This window comes from Sinocyclocheilus grahami, unplaced genomic scaffold (genome assembly GCF_001515645.1).
Source record: "Sinocyclocheilus grahami isolate Dianchi unplaced genomic scaffold, SAMN03320097.WGS_v1.1 scaffold444.1, whole genome shotgun sequence".
Taxonomy (NCBI): Eukaryota; Metazoa; Chordata; class Actinopteri; order Cypriniformes; family Cyprinidae; genus Sinocyclocheilus; species Sinocyclocheilus grahami.
In genome coordinates this window covers 64,127-83,109 of record NW_015505623.1, presented here as the reverse complement: position 1 = coordinate 83,109, position 18,983 = coordinate 64,127, and the positions used below count along the sequence as shown (strand labels likewise).

The following is an 18,983-nucleotide window of genomic DNA, read 5'->3' as shown; positions in this document are numbered from 1 at the left end:
TATACAGGTGGAGCTGGGGAAGGTGGAGGGTTTCAGAGGAACTCTGAAAGCGCGCTGCAATGCTCAAGTGAATGCTAATCAGCCATTTAAAAGCAGCAAGCTCATTGGCTGTGTATGCAGCATGAACCAATCAGCTTGTGACAAGTCGTTTAATGCTATAAAAATATCATCAGTTACGTTAAGGACTCATCAGCCTGCGCCATCTAGAGTTTCATGTCAAAACTTGGTGTATATATATATATATATATATATACACGTTTTGACATTATTCAAAGATCCCCAGATATAGGTTAAAGATTATAAATCCAGTATTTCTAGTATTCCTGCTGTAATTACAACAAAACTACTTCTATTAACACAAACTGGGAGTATTGATAAAATAAATTTAATTAAACATGATTTTGTGAATCCATAATTTTCATACTGTATGTTATTTAATAAAAACAATAGCTATTGTTTCACCATGTTAATTTGGATTACAGTTTGATTATTTTATGTCAATAATATATTTTTTATTTAAATAATTTAAATAATTAGCCTGCAGAACTCTGGCTGGTATTTATTTACCATAATAGCTCATTTACTTTTAGTGTTTCTATATAAAAGAACCTGCAGTTTTTCAACAAATAGACGTGTGGTAATTTAAAGGAGCCCATACTGTATAATGGAACCACAAAGGCCATTTTTTAGGCTGTGCCAAGACATTTTCCCAGGGTGGCCCAGTGAGGGTACATTTTGCCATGTTCAGCGGAGGCTTCTGGTAACAGATGTCCTCTGTTGCATGATACAAGCATCCCGTCGGCTACGCTGTGCCACAGTGCAAGTTTCCACCCACTTGGCTGGGCCAGCAGTCATGTCTGTCATTGTTCTGGAGGAAGGTGATGACACACTAGAGTTTGAAAACAAAGCTGCTCAGCAACATTTACACGTGCTCACAATAAAGTTCAAGTGGGGTTTATTGACCGAGGTTCAAAAATTGTTCGAGGATGCCATAAGTAAATTTTTATCAGAATTACAAGAGCACTTAAGATCACAAACGGAATGAATGTCTTTGAGCTTTCTTTTATATCCTGTCTACCCTGTGTGATTGCAAGTGACATTGCTTCCCACCTCGCCTTCAGCCCAAGCTGATAGATGTTAAGGGTAGGGAACAGGCAAAAATTCACACCAACACCTTTCTGGAGCTGCCCTCACACCGGCGCGGCTGGTGTACGTCTTGAAAGAGTTAGTGCTGCCCACGCTCTCCTATCATGCTGAAGTACAGAGGGTGATGAAGACAGGTGAATCCATCCTGCTTGTTTTGCTTGATGTTAGAAGTACAGCAGCGAAGCATACGTTTCGAAGCTCTCTGCCATCATTTGCTATGAAATATTCATATCTGTCTGCATTAGCAAGCTACTAATTGAGTTCTGTGTATTCAGACATGATTAACTGGCTGGCATTCCTCAAAGGAGAGACCCAATTAGATAGCACTTGCATTGACTGCCTTGCAACTTCCTTCCTCACATTGTTGTCCCTGTTTGTGTGTGTGGTTGTGTTGTGTGTATCTATGGATCAGCGCTTAATTTCCATTTACTTGCATGTCTCTCCTGTAATGTTGTAACCGGGCAGAACATGTGACCATTTGAAGCCTTTTTTCTAGCTTCTTTCTTACAGTCAAACTTGCATCACTTCCTTCATGGGAGGAAAATATGTGACCCCAAGCTGACCTGATGGAGTGTCACTTCAAGTGCTGCCTGCTGTATTTTGGCTCCAGTATAAGATGGATCTGGAGCCATGTGTCTACAGCAGTCACATTCTGCTTTCAAGCTGATGTTAAGGTGGGCAGACAGCATGAATAAAGTTTAGGAGAGGAAAAGAAAGACAAAGCAGGGGACCAGGCAAGGTTCAGGATCAATGACATGCTGCTCTTTTTTTGTCCAGATGTATTAATTTGTTCAAAAATACATTAAGAATACAATTCTTGCTATGTATTAAATTGTTAATTATTGTTAATTAAATGAATAATTCAAAGTGTGCGTGTTTGTATAGCTTACACGGCATGACAATATAAAAATATTGTTCTTTATCAAGGACACTCATTTTTTTGTGATTGCTCATCAGAATCTTTTACTTTTAAATTTCCTTTAATAAGTGTATGAATAAATGTGCAAGTATAGCTTTTATTGAGATTGATTTTAAAATGAATTCCACACAGAAAGATCTTTAAGAAATACTTGGATATTCTACAGTAACAGTGAAACCTTCTGAGGTAACTGCCACAGTGAAGTCAGTACAGGAATGTCTCTGAAATGTAATGGCGGGGTGATGTCATGGGAAAAGACGCAAGAGAGTTCTTGGCTCAGTGCCTCTGCATTCATGTCCAATCCCCTGTAGCTCTCTTTCCTTTAACTCTCTTTATTTAAGCAGTTCAAAAGATAGTTTCCCTGAGCACCTCACAGTCCCAGGGATCCAAAGCAGCAGTTTGGTACTAGGCTGGTTTTCAGTCCGCTCAATGCTAAGGGCCTTCTGTCGACCTGTCACCCATTACCATCTATCGAGACATGTTAAAGCTGTCATCCCCATTCCTTAAGATATATATATATATATATATATATATATATATATATGCCTGTAATTTTTATGGCTGATAATTTTATGCAGTTTTCTTAATTTAAAATTTATATACAGTATATGATAAAAATTGTGCAATTATTCATGTCTTCTGACCCGCATATAAAGCCCCAACCCATACTTACCAAGATGTTTATGTGCTATGTATATTAATCATGCTGTTAATTAAATTAACATTTTTTAATAATATGACAGCCCTAGTAATTTTATATATACACACACTCAGCTGAAACAAATATGAGATCTTTAGTCAATGAGTCAACTATTCAGAGCAGCCTACTGACCTTTGACCTCTCAGCTACAGTCAGTGAGTTCGTAGTTTTACTTTTTCAAATATAAATTCACCTCATGATCTGATTATCTTGATCCTCACAATTGTCCAAGTTATTTATTTATTTATTTATTTATTTTCTGGGGGGCGTCTATATATTATATCGCATACAGATGCTCTAATGTGAAGTTGTCATATGTACATATAAAAATTTAATTTTGGTGCCAATAGACAATCAGAAAGTTTTATGTGAAATACTGCATGATATATTTATAACGACTCAGGGTATTGCTCGAAAATAAGTATTAAAGCCCATTTTGGTTTTAAAACTATTTAGACTTGAGAAGATATTTGGATACAGTTTCTAAGGTAAATGCAGTTGGTAGAGTGACATTGAAGGGTACAGGTGTTTTAATATTCTGCGCAAAATAAATCCATGCCACCAAGATAATTGAGAATCATGTAAAATTGATAAAGCCTCCTATCAAAGAAGACATCCAGTAACTTCAGAGTGTTTTGCTTTAATTCACATAGAGCACCATGAATTGTCAGTTTATGCTTACAGTATACACAGAGCATATTTGATTTTCCTTCATGAATATTGATTTGTTTTTCTTCACATTTCACCTTCTTTTATTGCATCCTATCTAGACAGTCTGCTTTCTTTATTTAGACCAGTCTTCAAATAAGTATCATCATTTGTGTATGCAAAGCCTTTTAGTCATTCTTATGTCCAGCACTACGCGAAGTTTCCCTGTTAGGGCATTCTTTGTTGTGTTTGGAGATTAGCTGTACTGCACACACAAAAAGAAGAGTGGCTGGAAGAAAGAGAGAAAGAAAGAGAAAGTATTAACTTGGAGCACTTTGTCAGGAAATTTAAAAAGCAACAAGGGAAAGAAGAGGCTGCAATTGACTTCAGTGCTCTCCACTCACCCTTTTGTTCAGAAAGATGCTGTCTGACCTAAATTCATTCTACCTCATCTGCCTAGACGTTTGTTTAGCCTTCTGGGCAAACACTTAGAGAAATGTATGAAGCTGAAAAAAGAGGAATATATGTGAATATATTACATTCAGGAAGCAGAGAAGAGTAAACTGAGAGCATGAGTAGACGTTTAGTGCCCTCTAGTGGCTCTCCAAGCCATTATTCTTCCACCAGAGAAGCCATTAGCGGTGCTCTGTACAGATTTTCCTAAACCATCTTTGAAAGTTACCGGACAGTAAATCCTCAGCATGTAAATCCAAACTGCTTTGACGTCAACATAAAAGCTGCAGCAAAATGAAAAGCTGTGCTGGGGATGGGAAGTCTGACTGACCCAGACTTCACTGTCACTCTGTTCGTACGATGACTGTGGCACAACGTATTGTGAGAAATCTTCTCTGAAGTGTGAAAGCGGCCTGTTTTTGAATGTTTCTTCAGAAAGCTGTAAGCAGCAGGGATCCAGACTCTGGTTCAAGTCCTTTATAAAAGAGCAAAGACTCGGGTTAAACATTACACTGTGTTCCTAAAGGCTATATACAAACTGTCTGTCTTTCTATATATTTCCCCCTCCCCCTCTTCTTCGCCTCAGAGTTATGAGACAAGCCTCAAGGGTTCTCAGCAGCAAGCTTATTAAAGGCTTTATCCGTTTCCAGGATTTGCAGAGGATTGTGGAACGGACATTGTTTGTACACAAGTGTTGCTCTGGGAAATAATGTTAATTTCTGTTATACTCGTGAAAGTAATGACACAAATTAGTGTACCTTATTGAGCCTTGGCCTTGATCGAATAATGATGAGCAGATCGTAGGAGCTCAGGGCCAAGTCCTTTGACCCCAGCCTCAACTTGCTGGTGAACCGAGAGCATGGGAAATGATCCCAGTGCACAGGCAGTGCAAACAGGATTTGGCTGTGTTGATACATGGGACTCTTTCCAGTAAATTCTGTCCATGCAGCTGAAAACTCTATATACTACAGATCTGTTCCAAGTGACGGATATATTCATAAGTGATAGATTTGTAACACTGTACAGTACATTGGCAGGAACACCATGTGTCACATAACTGCCGTTCCTCACACGAAGCGTACAGGACACTCACAGTTGATTTTACACGTCACAAACTAGTATTTTTTACTTTTTTCTTTTTTTTGTATTTAAAAAATATATGATTATTTAAAAGATTTGTCTTACTTTATCCTCCAACCTGGATAAATATTACTGCTGCGCCTCTCGCAGTACGAAAGCAAGAGTGAAAAATGACTTTGTTTGTGAATCAGAGAGTAGCTAATCAGATCTCACTTTCATTCCATTGCTCACTATATATACTTTATATGAGAACCTCCCCCCTTTTCCCTCAGGCATTTGAGGACAGAGGTGCACTTGTGACAACCATTTGGATGTACACATTATCCTACGGAAATCTATTAAATGTTGATAGATAACAGATATAAAGGGTCTGTTTGGCCAAAATGTAAATTCTGTCATCATTTACTAACCTTAGTTCCAAACCCGTTTGACTTTGTTTCTTGTGAGGAACACTAAAGTAGTTATCTATCAGTATGCCTAAGCAATTTATTTTCCATACAATGAAATTAAAAGCTTAGTTCACCCTAAAATTTTAATTGTCCTCATATTCCAACCCCATAAGACTTTCATCTTCCAAACACAAATGAAGATCATTTTAATGAAACCTGACAGATGTCTGTCTATCCATTACACCAAAATTTTCATGCTTCAAAAAGTTAATGAAGACATTGTAAAAGTAATCGTATTATAAAATTGTAAGATGTCTTCAGAAGAGACACTATCGTTTAATGTGATGAACAGATTTAACTTTCTTTCTTTATTCACATGTAAACATTGATCAACACGCATACAGTACATATGACAGAACATACAACATATGACAGAAATCTCTCAGGTTTCATTAAAAATATCTTTATTTGTGTTTGAAAGATGAATGGAAGTCATATGGGTTTGGAATGATATGGGGTTGATTAATGACCATTTTCATTTTTGGGTGAACTAACCCATTAATGGTGACAAACGGCCGTTTAAGGGTTAAGAACAGATAATGGAAATAAATGTGTCCTTTGGAAGAAAGTAAGTCAAATGTCTACTAGAAGTGAAGCTGTAGGATTTGGTTATTAAGAAATATATGCTTGAATTTTTCAGTTTCTAAGCTATTTTATTGAGAAATCACAGAACAGTGTTGACAATATGTTTCAGCGCTGAATGATTCTGTGTGCACGCGCGATGTGTGCGTTATGTACGAGCTACTGTCTGAAGCCTATGTGTGTGCGTTACAGTGCAGCAGCGCATTAGATTAGAACGGCGATTAACTTACCTGTACAATAAGCTGTTTAAAACATGCATTCTCCTGTTCAACTTCGAACATCCAATAATATAACCACACATGTCTTGTTGAGTGCTTTCAGAGTATGCATTTATTTGTCATTTTAACTGTTTGGAAACGGAGCGTAAATGTGGCAGTCCTTCAAAGATTTCTTATCCTGTTGCGCCCTCTATAGGACCAGTGACTAGTCGACGTCAAGCTTAAAGCGTCTTGAAGTCGACTAGTCGGTGCTAAATCCTAGTGTGAATGAGAACTTAGTTTAGTACTCACATGCTGTGACAGCCACTTTCTGTCCGTATGCTTCAGATGTGTGCACTAAAAAAACTGTATATCAGAAGTTTAAACTCATATGGTTTAAAACTCATGATTTCAGCGCGATAAACATAATAATCAGAACCAAAACAGATGTTTTTTAGCAGGTACAAGCTGTAATGGTGCAGCTCTATTCTGGAAAAGGGGGCAGGGAGCAGCAGTTCATTTGCATTTAAAGAGACAGGTCCGAAAAACAGCGTGTTTCTGCTTCCACTCAAAATAGGCATTTGCAAAATTATAGAATAAATGATCTGTGTAGTATTTTGAGCTAAAACTTCACAGTTACATTCTGGGGACCCCTGAGAATGATATTACATCTTGTAAAAAGGGGCATAATATGTCAACTTTAATATCCTTTAAAATATTATTTATTTCTGTGATGCAAAGCAGAATTTCCATCAGCCATTACTCCAGTATAAAGTGTCACAGTATCCTTAAGAAATCATTCTAATATGCTGATTTATTATTAGAATGATCAATTTTGGCAACAGTTGTGCTGCCAAATATTTTTTTTGGAAACTTTTTTAGGATTCTTTGATGAATAAAAAGTTAAAAAGAAGAGCATTTATTCAAAATATAAATCTTTTCTAACAAAATACATATCTTTGCTATCACTTTTTAAAAAATTAACACATCCTTGCCATAAAAAAGTTTTAATTTCTTTCCAAAAAATTCATTCTGATCCCAAATTTTGACCGGTAGTGTAAATCTATCTCAGTTTGCTTTGGCTGAGCTTGTACGTTATGAAAGATCTTTGTTTCTCTGTGTTGGATTTTAGAACACCCTGGAGACCTGCAACATATGTAGTAAGCCCATAATGGAGCGTATCCTGCGTGCAACTGGGAAGGCCTATCATCCCCAGTGCTTCATCTGTGTGGTCTGCCATCGGAGTCTGGATGGTATTCCCTTTACTGTGGACGCCTCCAACCACATCCACTGCATTGAAGACTTCCACAAGTATGACCAGGCACACAAATATGCTTCAAATATTTAAACACATTTAGTACATAACATGTTGTTATTTCAAACTCAATGACATGACTTAAACTTAATAAAATACTGAAAGCTATTTTAGGGTTCAGATATGACATTCAAAACTATTTAACATCTCATTTACAGGAAATATGACTTTTAAGTAGTCTGTTCAGCTTTTTTGTATGTATTAAGGAATTGAAAGGTTTCAGAAGGAATATGGGATTGTGAGAATATGATCACAACAGAAATGCTATTGTGTCGAGGAACAGTTGGGCTGTACCTGGATTGTACTCATTGTTACTATTGTGGTATAATTAGGCCACCATCTGCTGCACTTCCCCCTTTTTACTGTTTGTTGGTAAAACCCAATGAAGAAGTGAATCACCTGACTGATTTGCTTTTGTGTACACATAATCGCCTCATCTCTTTCTGTTCCTGTCCTGTGTTCTCAAATTGCTGGACACACAAATGTATTCATTGTGGAGCTTTCTAAAACATTTGTGTCTTTGAAATAAGTTCCGCTGGGTAGTAATATTAGCTTATTGATGGCTGATGGTCTGTCCATCAAAAAGTTTGGGTCGGTAGGATTTGTAAAAATGTATTTAGATTTTTCAAGTTTTTGTATGCTCACCAAGACCGCATTTATTTGATCAAAAATACAGTAAAACAATAATACTACAATAATATTATATTAAAATAAAGTTTAAATAAATATTATATTAACAAAGTTTTCTATGTTAATATATTTAAAACATAATTTGTTCCGGTGTTTGCAAAGCTGGATATTCAGCAGTCATGACTCCAGTCTTCAATGTTGCATGAACCTTCAGAAATCATGCTGATATGCTGATTTGGTGCTCAAAAACATCCATCCATCTATCTAGACAACAGCTGCATTGCTTTATATTTTTTGTGGAAACCAAAATATAAAGTTCAAAAGAACAGCATTTATTAGAATTTATTTAGAAATCTTTCGTAACATAATAAATGTCTTTACTGTCACTTTTGTGATCAATGTCATGTGTCTTTGCTGAATGAAAGTATTCATTTAATTAAACAAAATTCTTACCGACCTTAAAGTTTTGAATAGTGTATAGTATTATTTTTTTAATCAAATTCACTTGTATCAAAGGTCGTCACAAGCCAGCATCTCTGTCCTAGAGATAATTTTTGTGATCTGTCTTTGACTCTTTTTCCTTCCCTTTTTCAAGGAAATTTGCCCCTCATTGCTCTGTGTGTAAAGAGCCCATAATGCCAGCACCTGGCCAGGAGGAGACAGTGCGTATTGTGGCTTTAGACCGTGACTTCCATGTGCAGTGTTATCGCTGTGAGGTGAGAGAAAGCCCTTGGGGTGGTTGGTTAAAAAATTCCTAAATGTCTTTGGAAATAGAAGTTTTGTACTGACAGTTTTGTCCTTTTTTAAAACTATTTTGTGTGTATCCTCACTATAGGATTGTGGCTGTCTTCTCTCTGAGGGAGACAACCAAGGTTGCTACCCTCTGGATGGCCATGTTCTCTGCAAAAACTGTAACACCATTCGCATCCAGGCCCTCACTGCTAAGGCTACGACTGACCTCTGAGTAACACACATATCTACATGCAGGTCCCTAATATTCCTGCATTCATCAAAGCCTGAGAAACACCATATCCTGTCACATCACTGCACACTAATATTTATGCTCAGACAAATGCACATGTACACATAAAGCTATCATTCCACTTAAGGGGCCACGACTTGTCTTGTCGCTCATGCACCTCCACACACTGTGCCTTGTATTAAAATTGCACTCATTTTTTCTGTCCAACCATTTTTATTAGCAGATGTATTCACCAGTGCCCACTACAGCTGTAAACGAATTAGGCCTTAACATATAGAGCAAGACTGTTAGATTCTAACTGATGTTCACAGCGCTGTTCAACTGGGAAGTGGGATGTTAAGAAACCCTCACAGAACATCATAGAATCTGCCTCTAAAAAGGGACAATGCTAGGGGACCTCGAAAAAGGGATCGCTGTGCATTCCAGTATGTATCCAACCTACAGCTTTTATTTTATTTTTAATCTTTGCGTGATATTGTCACTTTCCAAATACACGTTCACATAGAGCTACTAGTAACACATGAAGTCACACAAGTATACATTCTCTGCAATGGCTTTATGAAATAATTGGAAGTTTTCATTACGCATCATTCAAGCTTGTTAAACATATTTTTAATCTCCTTATGGCGGCTGTGATATTAGAGGTTTCATGTTTGCTAAGGTACACAAGTCAGTATAGAAAGACCTGGACCTTCACCTTGACTTATGCATCACACCTGCTTCATCGGTATGTTTTTGTGTACATACTCTACAGGTGTATGTTTGTGAATGCATAGCCTTTCGATTTACATTTCTGAATTCACCCTTTGAGATGAAAGTTACCAAAGAGCTACATTTACTTTCTCTGGGACAGTGTGTATGTATATTATTGTATGCTTATGAAATCTAATGGGAAGAGTATTTTATCCTTTAAGGACTGTGAATGATCTTCAGTAGCTCAGAAGCCTAAATACGTTGTGGTTCATTCAGTGCGGTTTCTTCCTCAGTGTACCACTTCAATTCAAGTGGATTTAGCAAGAAATATTCTGCGCTTGGAACTTTTTTGTGGTTTGGTGTTATTTTTATTTTTTTCGAATTGCGCTCAGCTATCTCATTTATTTGTATATCATGAGTAAAAATGGTGAAAAGGTCTAAGGATAAAATATATGTATTTAGATATGCACAGTGAATTGTGCAATAATGTCACGGCAGATTGAGAATCGTTTGGTATTAAATAAAAATTCTCAGAGGAAAAACTGTCAGATTAGATTTACAGTGTGACAATCAGGGCTGAAAGGATGTTGGAATTGTGTTTTATTTTATCTAATTTGATCTAAGACTTTTAGGGCTGATGAGAGACAGCCTGGTGACCGATATTTGAAATATCCTCAAATTGTGAATTTATTGTAGTATTAGTTAGAGTAGAGATTTATTGTAGTATCACGTAAGATATAGATAGACATGAAAGTATTATTAGAACTAGGAAAACCATTTAGGGAGAATCATTTTTCTTTCGTAATTTTATATATGGACAATATCATAATGCAAATTTCTTCTTTGTTGTTGCATTGACACTTTACTAAGAAGGATATGCAGACATTTTTTATATTCGATGAGAAAGTGTTCGAGCTGTTCTTAAAGCTACAATACATACAGTTTGGGAAAATCTGAAATTATGTATATACAGGTGCATCTCAATAAATTAGAATGTCGTGGAAAAGTTTGTTTATTTCAGTAATTCAACTCAAATTGTGAAACTTGTGTATTAAATTAATTCAATGCCCACAGACTGAAATAGTTTAAGTCTTTGGTTCTTTTAATTGTGATGATTTTGGCTCACATTTAACAAAAACCCACCAATTCACTATCTCAACAAATTAGAATATGGTGACATGCCAATCAGCTAATCAACTCAAAACACCTGCAAAGGGTTCCTGAGCCTTCAAAATGGTCTCTCAGTTTGGTTCACTAGGCTACACAATCATGGGGAAGACTGCTGATCTGACAGTTGTCCAGAAGACAATCATTGACACCCTTCACAAGGAGGGTAAGCCACAAACATTCATTGCCAAAGAAGCTAGCTGTTCACAGAGTGCTGTATCCAAGCATGTTAAATGAAAGTTGAGTGGAAGGAAAAAGTGTGGAAGAAAAAGATACACAACCAACCGAGAGAACCGCAGCCTTATGAGGATTGTCAAGCAAAATCGATGCAAGAATTTGAGTGAACTTCACAAGGAGCTGCTTTCATTTTCCAGCAGGATTTGGCACCTGCCCACACTGCCAAAAGCGCCTAAAGTTGGTTAAATGACCATGGTGTTGGTGTGCGTGACTGGCCAGCAAACTTATCAGACCTGAACCCCATAGAGAATCTATTGGGTATTGTCAAGAGGAAAATGAGAAACAAGAGACCAAAAATGCAGATGAGCTGAAGGCCACTGTCAAAGAAACCTGGGCTTTCATACCACCTCAGCAGTGCCACAAACTGATCACCTCCATGCCACACCGAATTGAGGCTGTAATTAAAGCAAAAGGAGCCCCTACCAAGTATTGAGTACATGTACAGTAAATGAACATACTTTCCAGAAGGCCAACAATTCACTAAAAATGTTTTTTTTTTATTGGTCTTATGAAGTATTCTAATTTGTTGAGATAGTGAATTGGTGGGTTTTTGTTAAATGTGAGCCAAAATCATCACAATTAAAAGAACCAAAGACTTAAACTACTTCAGTCTGTGTGCATTGCATTTATTTAATACACGGGTTTCACAATTTGAGTTGAATTACTGAAATGAACTTTTCCACGACATTCTAATTTATTGAGATGCACCTGTATATCTATAGAGTGCCATTATACATTTCGAGGTTTAGAGAGTCAACACCTCAGGAAATTTCCAGTCATATCAGTGTGCTGCAGTGATGCCCCAGGGATCTTCCCCTCTGGTTAAAGGGTAAATTCAGATGTGAAAGTTATGATTTCTATGCAAACCGGATATAAGTACACCTCTTGATTTATTATGGCAGTTTGTGGATTTTGTGTGTAAAATGAAATGCGCTGTAGCTTTAAGCCATGAGAGCTTCATTAGTGCTTCAGTGCTTCAATCTGTACCTCTCATTCTTAGTGCCTTTTCCAGCTTGTGTGAAACTGAGGTGGTGTTGTTTGAGCACAAACACAGCTGTGGCTTGTGGCTGATGTTACTTGTTGAAGGAGATGATGTTTGAATGGTCTGTTTTGTTTTTGTAGTTTTTTTTTCATCTTCTATTCACACTACCTAGAGGCTATGCATGTTCGCTACTTGAACCCATCTTTATTTCCAGGTTTTATATAGAAAGACCAAATCTTTTAAGACTTAATTAGATATTTCTGTGTATTATGTCTTTAAAACCATTAAGTGTTATTGGAAAGATAATTATTGTTGTATTACTTGGCACCTTTAGGTTGTCCTTCCTTTCTTTTGCTTAAAAGATTCAAACTGCTTATAGATTTGCTTCATCTGTTAAGCATTTTTGCTCACTTGAGTTGTTCAAATTGATTTGTTCTGTTCAAGTATTTGATCAGGATGCAATTTAAAACATGTTGTACTAAGTTTCCCCATCTGTGATCATTACAGTAGCAATAACCTGATGATTACATGAAATTGTTGTTGCACCAGATGCAGAGTACCAGCATTCAAGTGCCTTGAAATACATGGTATAGGCTATTTGAATTATCGTATATAGGGCACTTTGATGTTTTTTTTCCCCCCATGAAGAAATTATTACATAAAACAACCTATTCTGTGCTCTAGTGACATTCTAAGTATATACGTGGATTCTGTTCTTACACTCTGTTGTTTTTGATCACATACAACTTCCTCTATAATTAATAAACCTTTTGGAAAAACCCCATAGTGATTATTTGTTTTTTTCTATTTGTCAGTTATTTTTTTTCCTTCCTAATGCTGCTGTTAATTCATATTTCAGATCCTTCCAGTTTTTGGCAGGTTTCCCAGGTAACGGAGACATATTTTCTTTGTACTCTTTGCACAACCTAAAGGAGAATTAATTTATCATGCTACTTGCTGATATCAGTGGTACATTCAGCACATGCTTAGCTACTTTAGGTGGCATCTGAAAGACAATAAGCACAGAATCACGATTCTGATGAGCTCAAAATGCTACTGTCTAACAGCATTTTTCGTCTTTTGTTGCTTCGATATTTAATCAGCAAAATCAGTGAGATATAAAGTGGGTTATATGATGCTGGAATGAGGCTGATGGAGTTGTTAAAATAATTTCAGATACTCAAAAGAAAAGACCATTTTCTTGGGCCCTCTTGAGTCCCTGCTTGATTTAATCCTTTCAATTTGTCATCCTGAGTTCCAGGAACCGGCAATAAGCCACACAGTTTTTTTATTCTGTCCAGATTGCTAAATTGGAGCAGCATATCCACAATATTGGAGTGGAAAGTGATCCCAGAGGAATGCAGAAAATTAATAATAGTTTAAAAGAAACAAATAGTAGAACAGTGCAAGATTGCATGTTTGTATTTTATTGCAGGCAGAAATGTAAGGGTATTATTGGGGTCTTTGGAGACCACCTTATGCCACAACCTTCTTCAAATAATATTATGGCATTATCTCTTTGGGATTTGACCTAATCTCTCTATTCTATATATTATTTGCATTATATATCCATAGTCTCATTTTTCTCTCTAAGCATGTGATTTTGAAAAACAAAAGATAAGTAGGTTATGTAACAAAATTGTGCAAAACAAAAATGTATACTTATGGTGATATTGAAGAGAGATAAACAAAACTGAGCTTTATAAATCTATATAAGTGTGTGCGTATATCTTTGCTCTTTCAATGTGTGTGTGTGTGTGTGTGTGTGTGTTCCCTTCAGGGACCCAGTGTACGACTTTTTACCGTGCGCTAATCTGCTGTTTACAAACAAACTGATGAGTGTGTGTCCCTCTGGCTAACATGATGTGGCTGCTAATCTGTGTGTTTGTGTAAGCATGTTTGTATGAGTGCATGTAAGAGAAAGAGCCAGGAGCGTCCCTCCAGGAGCCAGCTATAGCATTACTGAATACATGCTTCTAAAACTCAGGATGTGGGAAGCACGTGAAAGTGCAGTAATGAGTCACGATCATGCACGATCTGTCCCTGCTAAGCTTTGCTCCTTTTAAGAAAACAGTTGTTGGGTCAGATTTCAATAACATCACAATGTAGGTCAACATTGTTGTCTTGGTCATTTAATGCACTCTGGGATTGCTGTAATCGTTAGCTTTCAAATGAATCACCCCCAGTGGTGCGCTGACTTTTAAGGCCTGATTTTGTGGTTCCTGGTTTCAACAAAAGATGTAATATAATTGCTGAGTCAACTGAGCCCTAAAGAAACATCACTGAAGAAGAAGAAAAAAACTGGAGAGGTGATTTTAGGAAGACTTTTGAGGTATTTTTAGATCTGGAATGTGTCATTCTTGCAATTCTATTAAAATGATTTTCCTATTTCAATTGAATAGGCAGTGGTGGCTAAAGTAACCATTTCATATGTTGTGTCTCCCGAGTAGTGTAAATTATCTCAACCAGACCAACACATAGCAACATAAAGTCAATTTATGGGATATAAAATTAAATTGCACAATTAAAAAATATATAGTCACATTTTGATCAATAAATTACAAATGCAAAATATAAAGACACTTTGCGAGATATCACAATGTGATATACTTACAATTATGATAAACTAAGTTCCAGCTAAGTGATATAAAGACACAATGCAAGAAAGTCACACAATGAGTCACAATTACGAGAAAGAAAGTCACAGTTTGGAAATATAAATTTACTTTGTGCGATAAAAAGTGACATTGTGAGTCACTATGATATTAAATCGCAATTGTGAAAAACAAAGTTGAGATGTAAAGTTACATTGTGCAATTAAAAAAGTAACGTTGTCAAACTCTGATATAGTCACAATTGCGATATAAAGACACCTTGCAAGATAGTCACAATGTTAGATATAGTCAGAATTTCAAGAAACAATGTTTCAGTTGTGAGATATATAGATTATTTGTGAGAAAGTCAAACAATGAGATATAGTCATATTTACATAAATCAGTTCTAAAATATTGTTACAATGCACAATAAAAAGTCACATTGTGAGTAATAGTCACACTTTAAGACATAAAATCGCAATTTTGGAAAAACGAGGTTGAGATATAAAGTTATAATATGCAACTGTCAAATATAGTCAAGAAACGAACAAACTTTGAGATATAGTCAAGAAACAAAGTTTCAATTGTGAGCAATGTGAGAAAGTCACATTGTGAGATACAAAGTCGCAATCACAAGAAACAGTCACAATTGCAAAATTAAATCACATTGTGCAATAAAAAATTGTTTTGCATGATAAAAAGTCACAACTGAAAGATATAAAAACACTGGAGGATAAAGTCACATTATGAGATATAAAGTAGCAACTATGAGAAACAGAATTGCAGCTACGAGATATTAAGGTTGGGAGATATAAAGCCACAAGCACAGGCTTCCCTACTATTGCCCTCCAGTCTGTTCTGGATAAGGGCTGAGAGAAATGCAGACTGCAGGGTATAGAAGGAAAAGGAAGAGCAAAGTAAAGGGCACAAACTGTTTTCCATGTAAATAACGCGCAGAGACACTCAGAGAACGTCAAAACATGGAGGCCAATGTTGGGGCAGCCTGTCACCGCAATTCACCATCACACATTGCCCAAGGGGGTTAGTCATGCCGTGAAGCTGTGGTGCATTCTTTGTGTGTGTGCTTGGCTGTTCAGATTAAGTATTTTCTTGCCAAAGTTCCTTAACGCATGGCACCATCACTTTCACTACATAAATAGTAAGCTCTGGCCGAGGACTTCAAGCTCTGCACAACACTGACAGATTCCACAACACTGACAGATTCCTGGTGCACCGTTAAGAAAAGTGATGTCTCCTGATAATATTAGAAAGCATGTTTTCAGGCCAGCGAAGAGACATGCCAATAGGTTTTCCAGCTGGTGGAGGTGAGCTGAGGTCAGCTTGAGCATGTTCACAGTCTGCATTTAAATTCCTCAAGTTACGACGTGCAATATTTCATATGCATGTCTCGTCTCCAGCTGCACATCTGTATAGCTCTGATAGCTACTGCATATCAGTGCATATATATACACATTCATATATATATATACATTTGGTTGCATTTTGTTTTGTGATTCAGTGAAACATAGCGAGATGGAGCTAGACAACAGTGTCACTCTAGGCATGTATGTTCCCTCTACCAGGGTTCACAAGTAACTAGAGAGAAGCTTAATGTTTCAAATAATGAACTTTTAAGGTTTGTTTGAGTGAATACACTTGCTAAATGGAGAAGGACCGTGTGTACTGGCGCACACAAAAACTAGCCTGGAGCATACAGTTAATGGAATGGATCGACAAACAAACTGCCAGTAATCAAAACTGTCGGAACTCTATTTCATATAATTTTGTCCCAATTTAAACCCTGTTTATACATGCTTAAACACTTCCATAAACAGATGAAACATATTTGTCCCCCATCTGTGAGCTTCATAACATGTTGTTGTTTATAGTAACACATTGTTCTTGGACATTTTATTTTCAGTGAAGAATTACAGAGCAAATATCTAGCGCAAACATACTAGATTGGTCACTTTTCTCCCTTTAATATTCTACTGTATTTAGTGCTTTATAGTGCTGTATTTTGTAAGTGTTCTTCATTTGCAAGAAAGCCAAATGGGCAACAAACATTAAACATTTATCCTCACAATGAGCTCAGACTTACAGTTAAAACTACAAAGTAGTGGTGAGCTAATAAAAAGCTTAAGTAAGCAATAAGCTGTATTGTGAATACAGTCATGGCCAAAGAGCCTTGTTAGGCATGCCATTAAATTATAACAATGCACTGTGTCATTTATTTTTTTTAACACAATCTATGATACTTCCTCATACACATACACCTGCTTATCTCTTAGCATTTGAAAACATTCACTTCCTGTCTTTTAGTTGAAACCAGACCAGCTACTGACCAATCAGCATCAAGGATCAGAACTATCCTTATATTTGTCATATGAATCAAATCATACAAATTCATATGCATTCAGCACCAATTCACCAAAAAGTAAAACGGTAACGATTTCTCATGACATTGGGGTTGATAAAGCCCAAAATACTGTTGGAACGACACTCAGCCAATCGAATTCAAGGACCACAACTAATCTGTAATACCAAAATTAAAAACCTAACTGGGGAAAAAAAAGCTTGGAATGGAAAGGCTCCCAAAACCACATGTACAATGAATACATTACAAGCTGTCTATAATTTGCTAATTTAATCTCTGAAAAATCAATTTAGACCTTTTTTGATTTAACTTTGATGTGATAGTGATAGTCAATGTGCAGTAAGATTTGAGAAAAAGGTCAGTGATGTGTCAGAAATGCTGATTTTCTGCCTGAGGCTTGATATTTTAGTTCTGTTGTGGTCCTAATTTACTCTCTGCTGTTGGCTTTGATTTTCCTCTCAGTGACTCTGTCCTCGAGAAATGGCAATTAGCTGTGCACAGCTAGCAGGCTGTTCAGTAGTCTGTTTAGAAAACAAAATAATGAGATTACGCTAGGTAATTAAACCCCCAGTTGTGGTGAGCGCTGCGCTTATCTTTAGCATATGTGGACTGGGCTGTTGGTTGGTAATGCAAGGTCATGAGGTTTGCATGTGTTTGAGTTACTTCAAACACCCTGCAAATTTACAAAAAAGGTCATATAAAAGATGTCAGTGCTGTTTAGCTTAAAGGAATAGTACACCCCAACAAAATTGTTTAAAAATGTATAAGCTTGAAAGTTTCTATGTACATTCACTGTATCGTTTCTGTGCATTTACAGTGAATGTGCATAGAAACTTTCAAGATTCAAAACACACCGTAAAATTATTATAAATCTAGTCCACAATAGCTTTGTGTAAGGAATTCAAATGAAATGAAAGCCAATAAGAATCATTCTTTTGAGTCAGGTCTTTTCGATAAATTAGTTGATCCAATTAACAAAGCCGTTTTCAATGATTTATTCACAAATCTGACATCACATTTCAGTGGTAACAAAACATTTTTCAAAATCTTTTGTGTTCTGCAGAAGAAGAAAACATGATGACAGTTTTCATTTTTGGAGCGAATTGTCGCTTCAAATATTTCTTCAATCTTCACACAGCGCTATCATGCAGCTTCAGAAGATTTGGATTGGAATACACAAGCCATACAGTATGTTTATGTTTATTATGCTTTTATGTCCTTTTTGAGTTTAAATTGTTTATAATTGCATGGAAAAGAGGGTGAACAAATAATGACAGAATTTTATTTGTGGAATGTGGATGAAGTATTCCTTTATAGGTTTGTGTAGTTTTGTATATTATTTTGTTCCACTGAATCACTGAACAATTTAAAACGTTCATATTCCACATAGCATACGTAACATACTGATGTATGTATGAACAAGTAGCTTAGAGCTACCCATGGGGTATCTAGAGAGATTTACTAAATGCATCTTAAGAACTGTCTAAACTTATTTTGTCCGGACTATATTAAGGATATTCCCTTGCTATCAAATTCAAGAAGATACATTCAATACACTTGACAAAACAAACAAAAAAAAAGACTCAAAAACCTACAGATGTCCCTGTTGCATGGAGAACCGAGGCCAGTGCATTGACAACAAGGCCAAAAAACAATATGATTTCCCTCATCAGTTCCTTGGCGCTCGTGAGTAATAAGCACATGAGTGTTTGCTCTCGCTAGCTATTTTAGAAGTTCAAGCTGTCTGCTCTGCATTGACAACCATTAATCAATTATGAGCCCTGCTAGTGCCCCTCATAAAGATTTACTACCTCATGTTCCTTTAATTCAGT

At 36.5% G+C, this 18,983-nt stretch overlaps 1 protein-coding gene across 1 annotated transcript in view; it reads left to right on the top strand.

Annotated features, from left to right (window-relative positions):
- Positions 1 to 10,762, top strand: part of LOC107552245 (lipoma-preferred partner homolog) — a 206,543-nt gene extending 195,781 nt beyond the window's left edge. Inside the window, exons 9-11 of the mRNA XM_016234101.1 lie at positions 7,307 to 7,485; positions 8,715 to 8,835; positions 8,955 to 10,762. Coding sequence (XP_016089587.1) covers positions 7,307 to 7,485; positions 8,715 to 8,835; positions 8,955 to 9,083 — 429 coding nt within the window. The 3' untranslated portion in view covers positions 9,084 to 10,762. The remainder of the gene's footprint in view (positions 1 to 7,306; positions 7,486 to 8,714; positions 8,836 to 8,954) is intronic.
- The last annotated feature ends 8,221 nt before the right edge of the window (positions 10,763 to 18,983 follow it).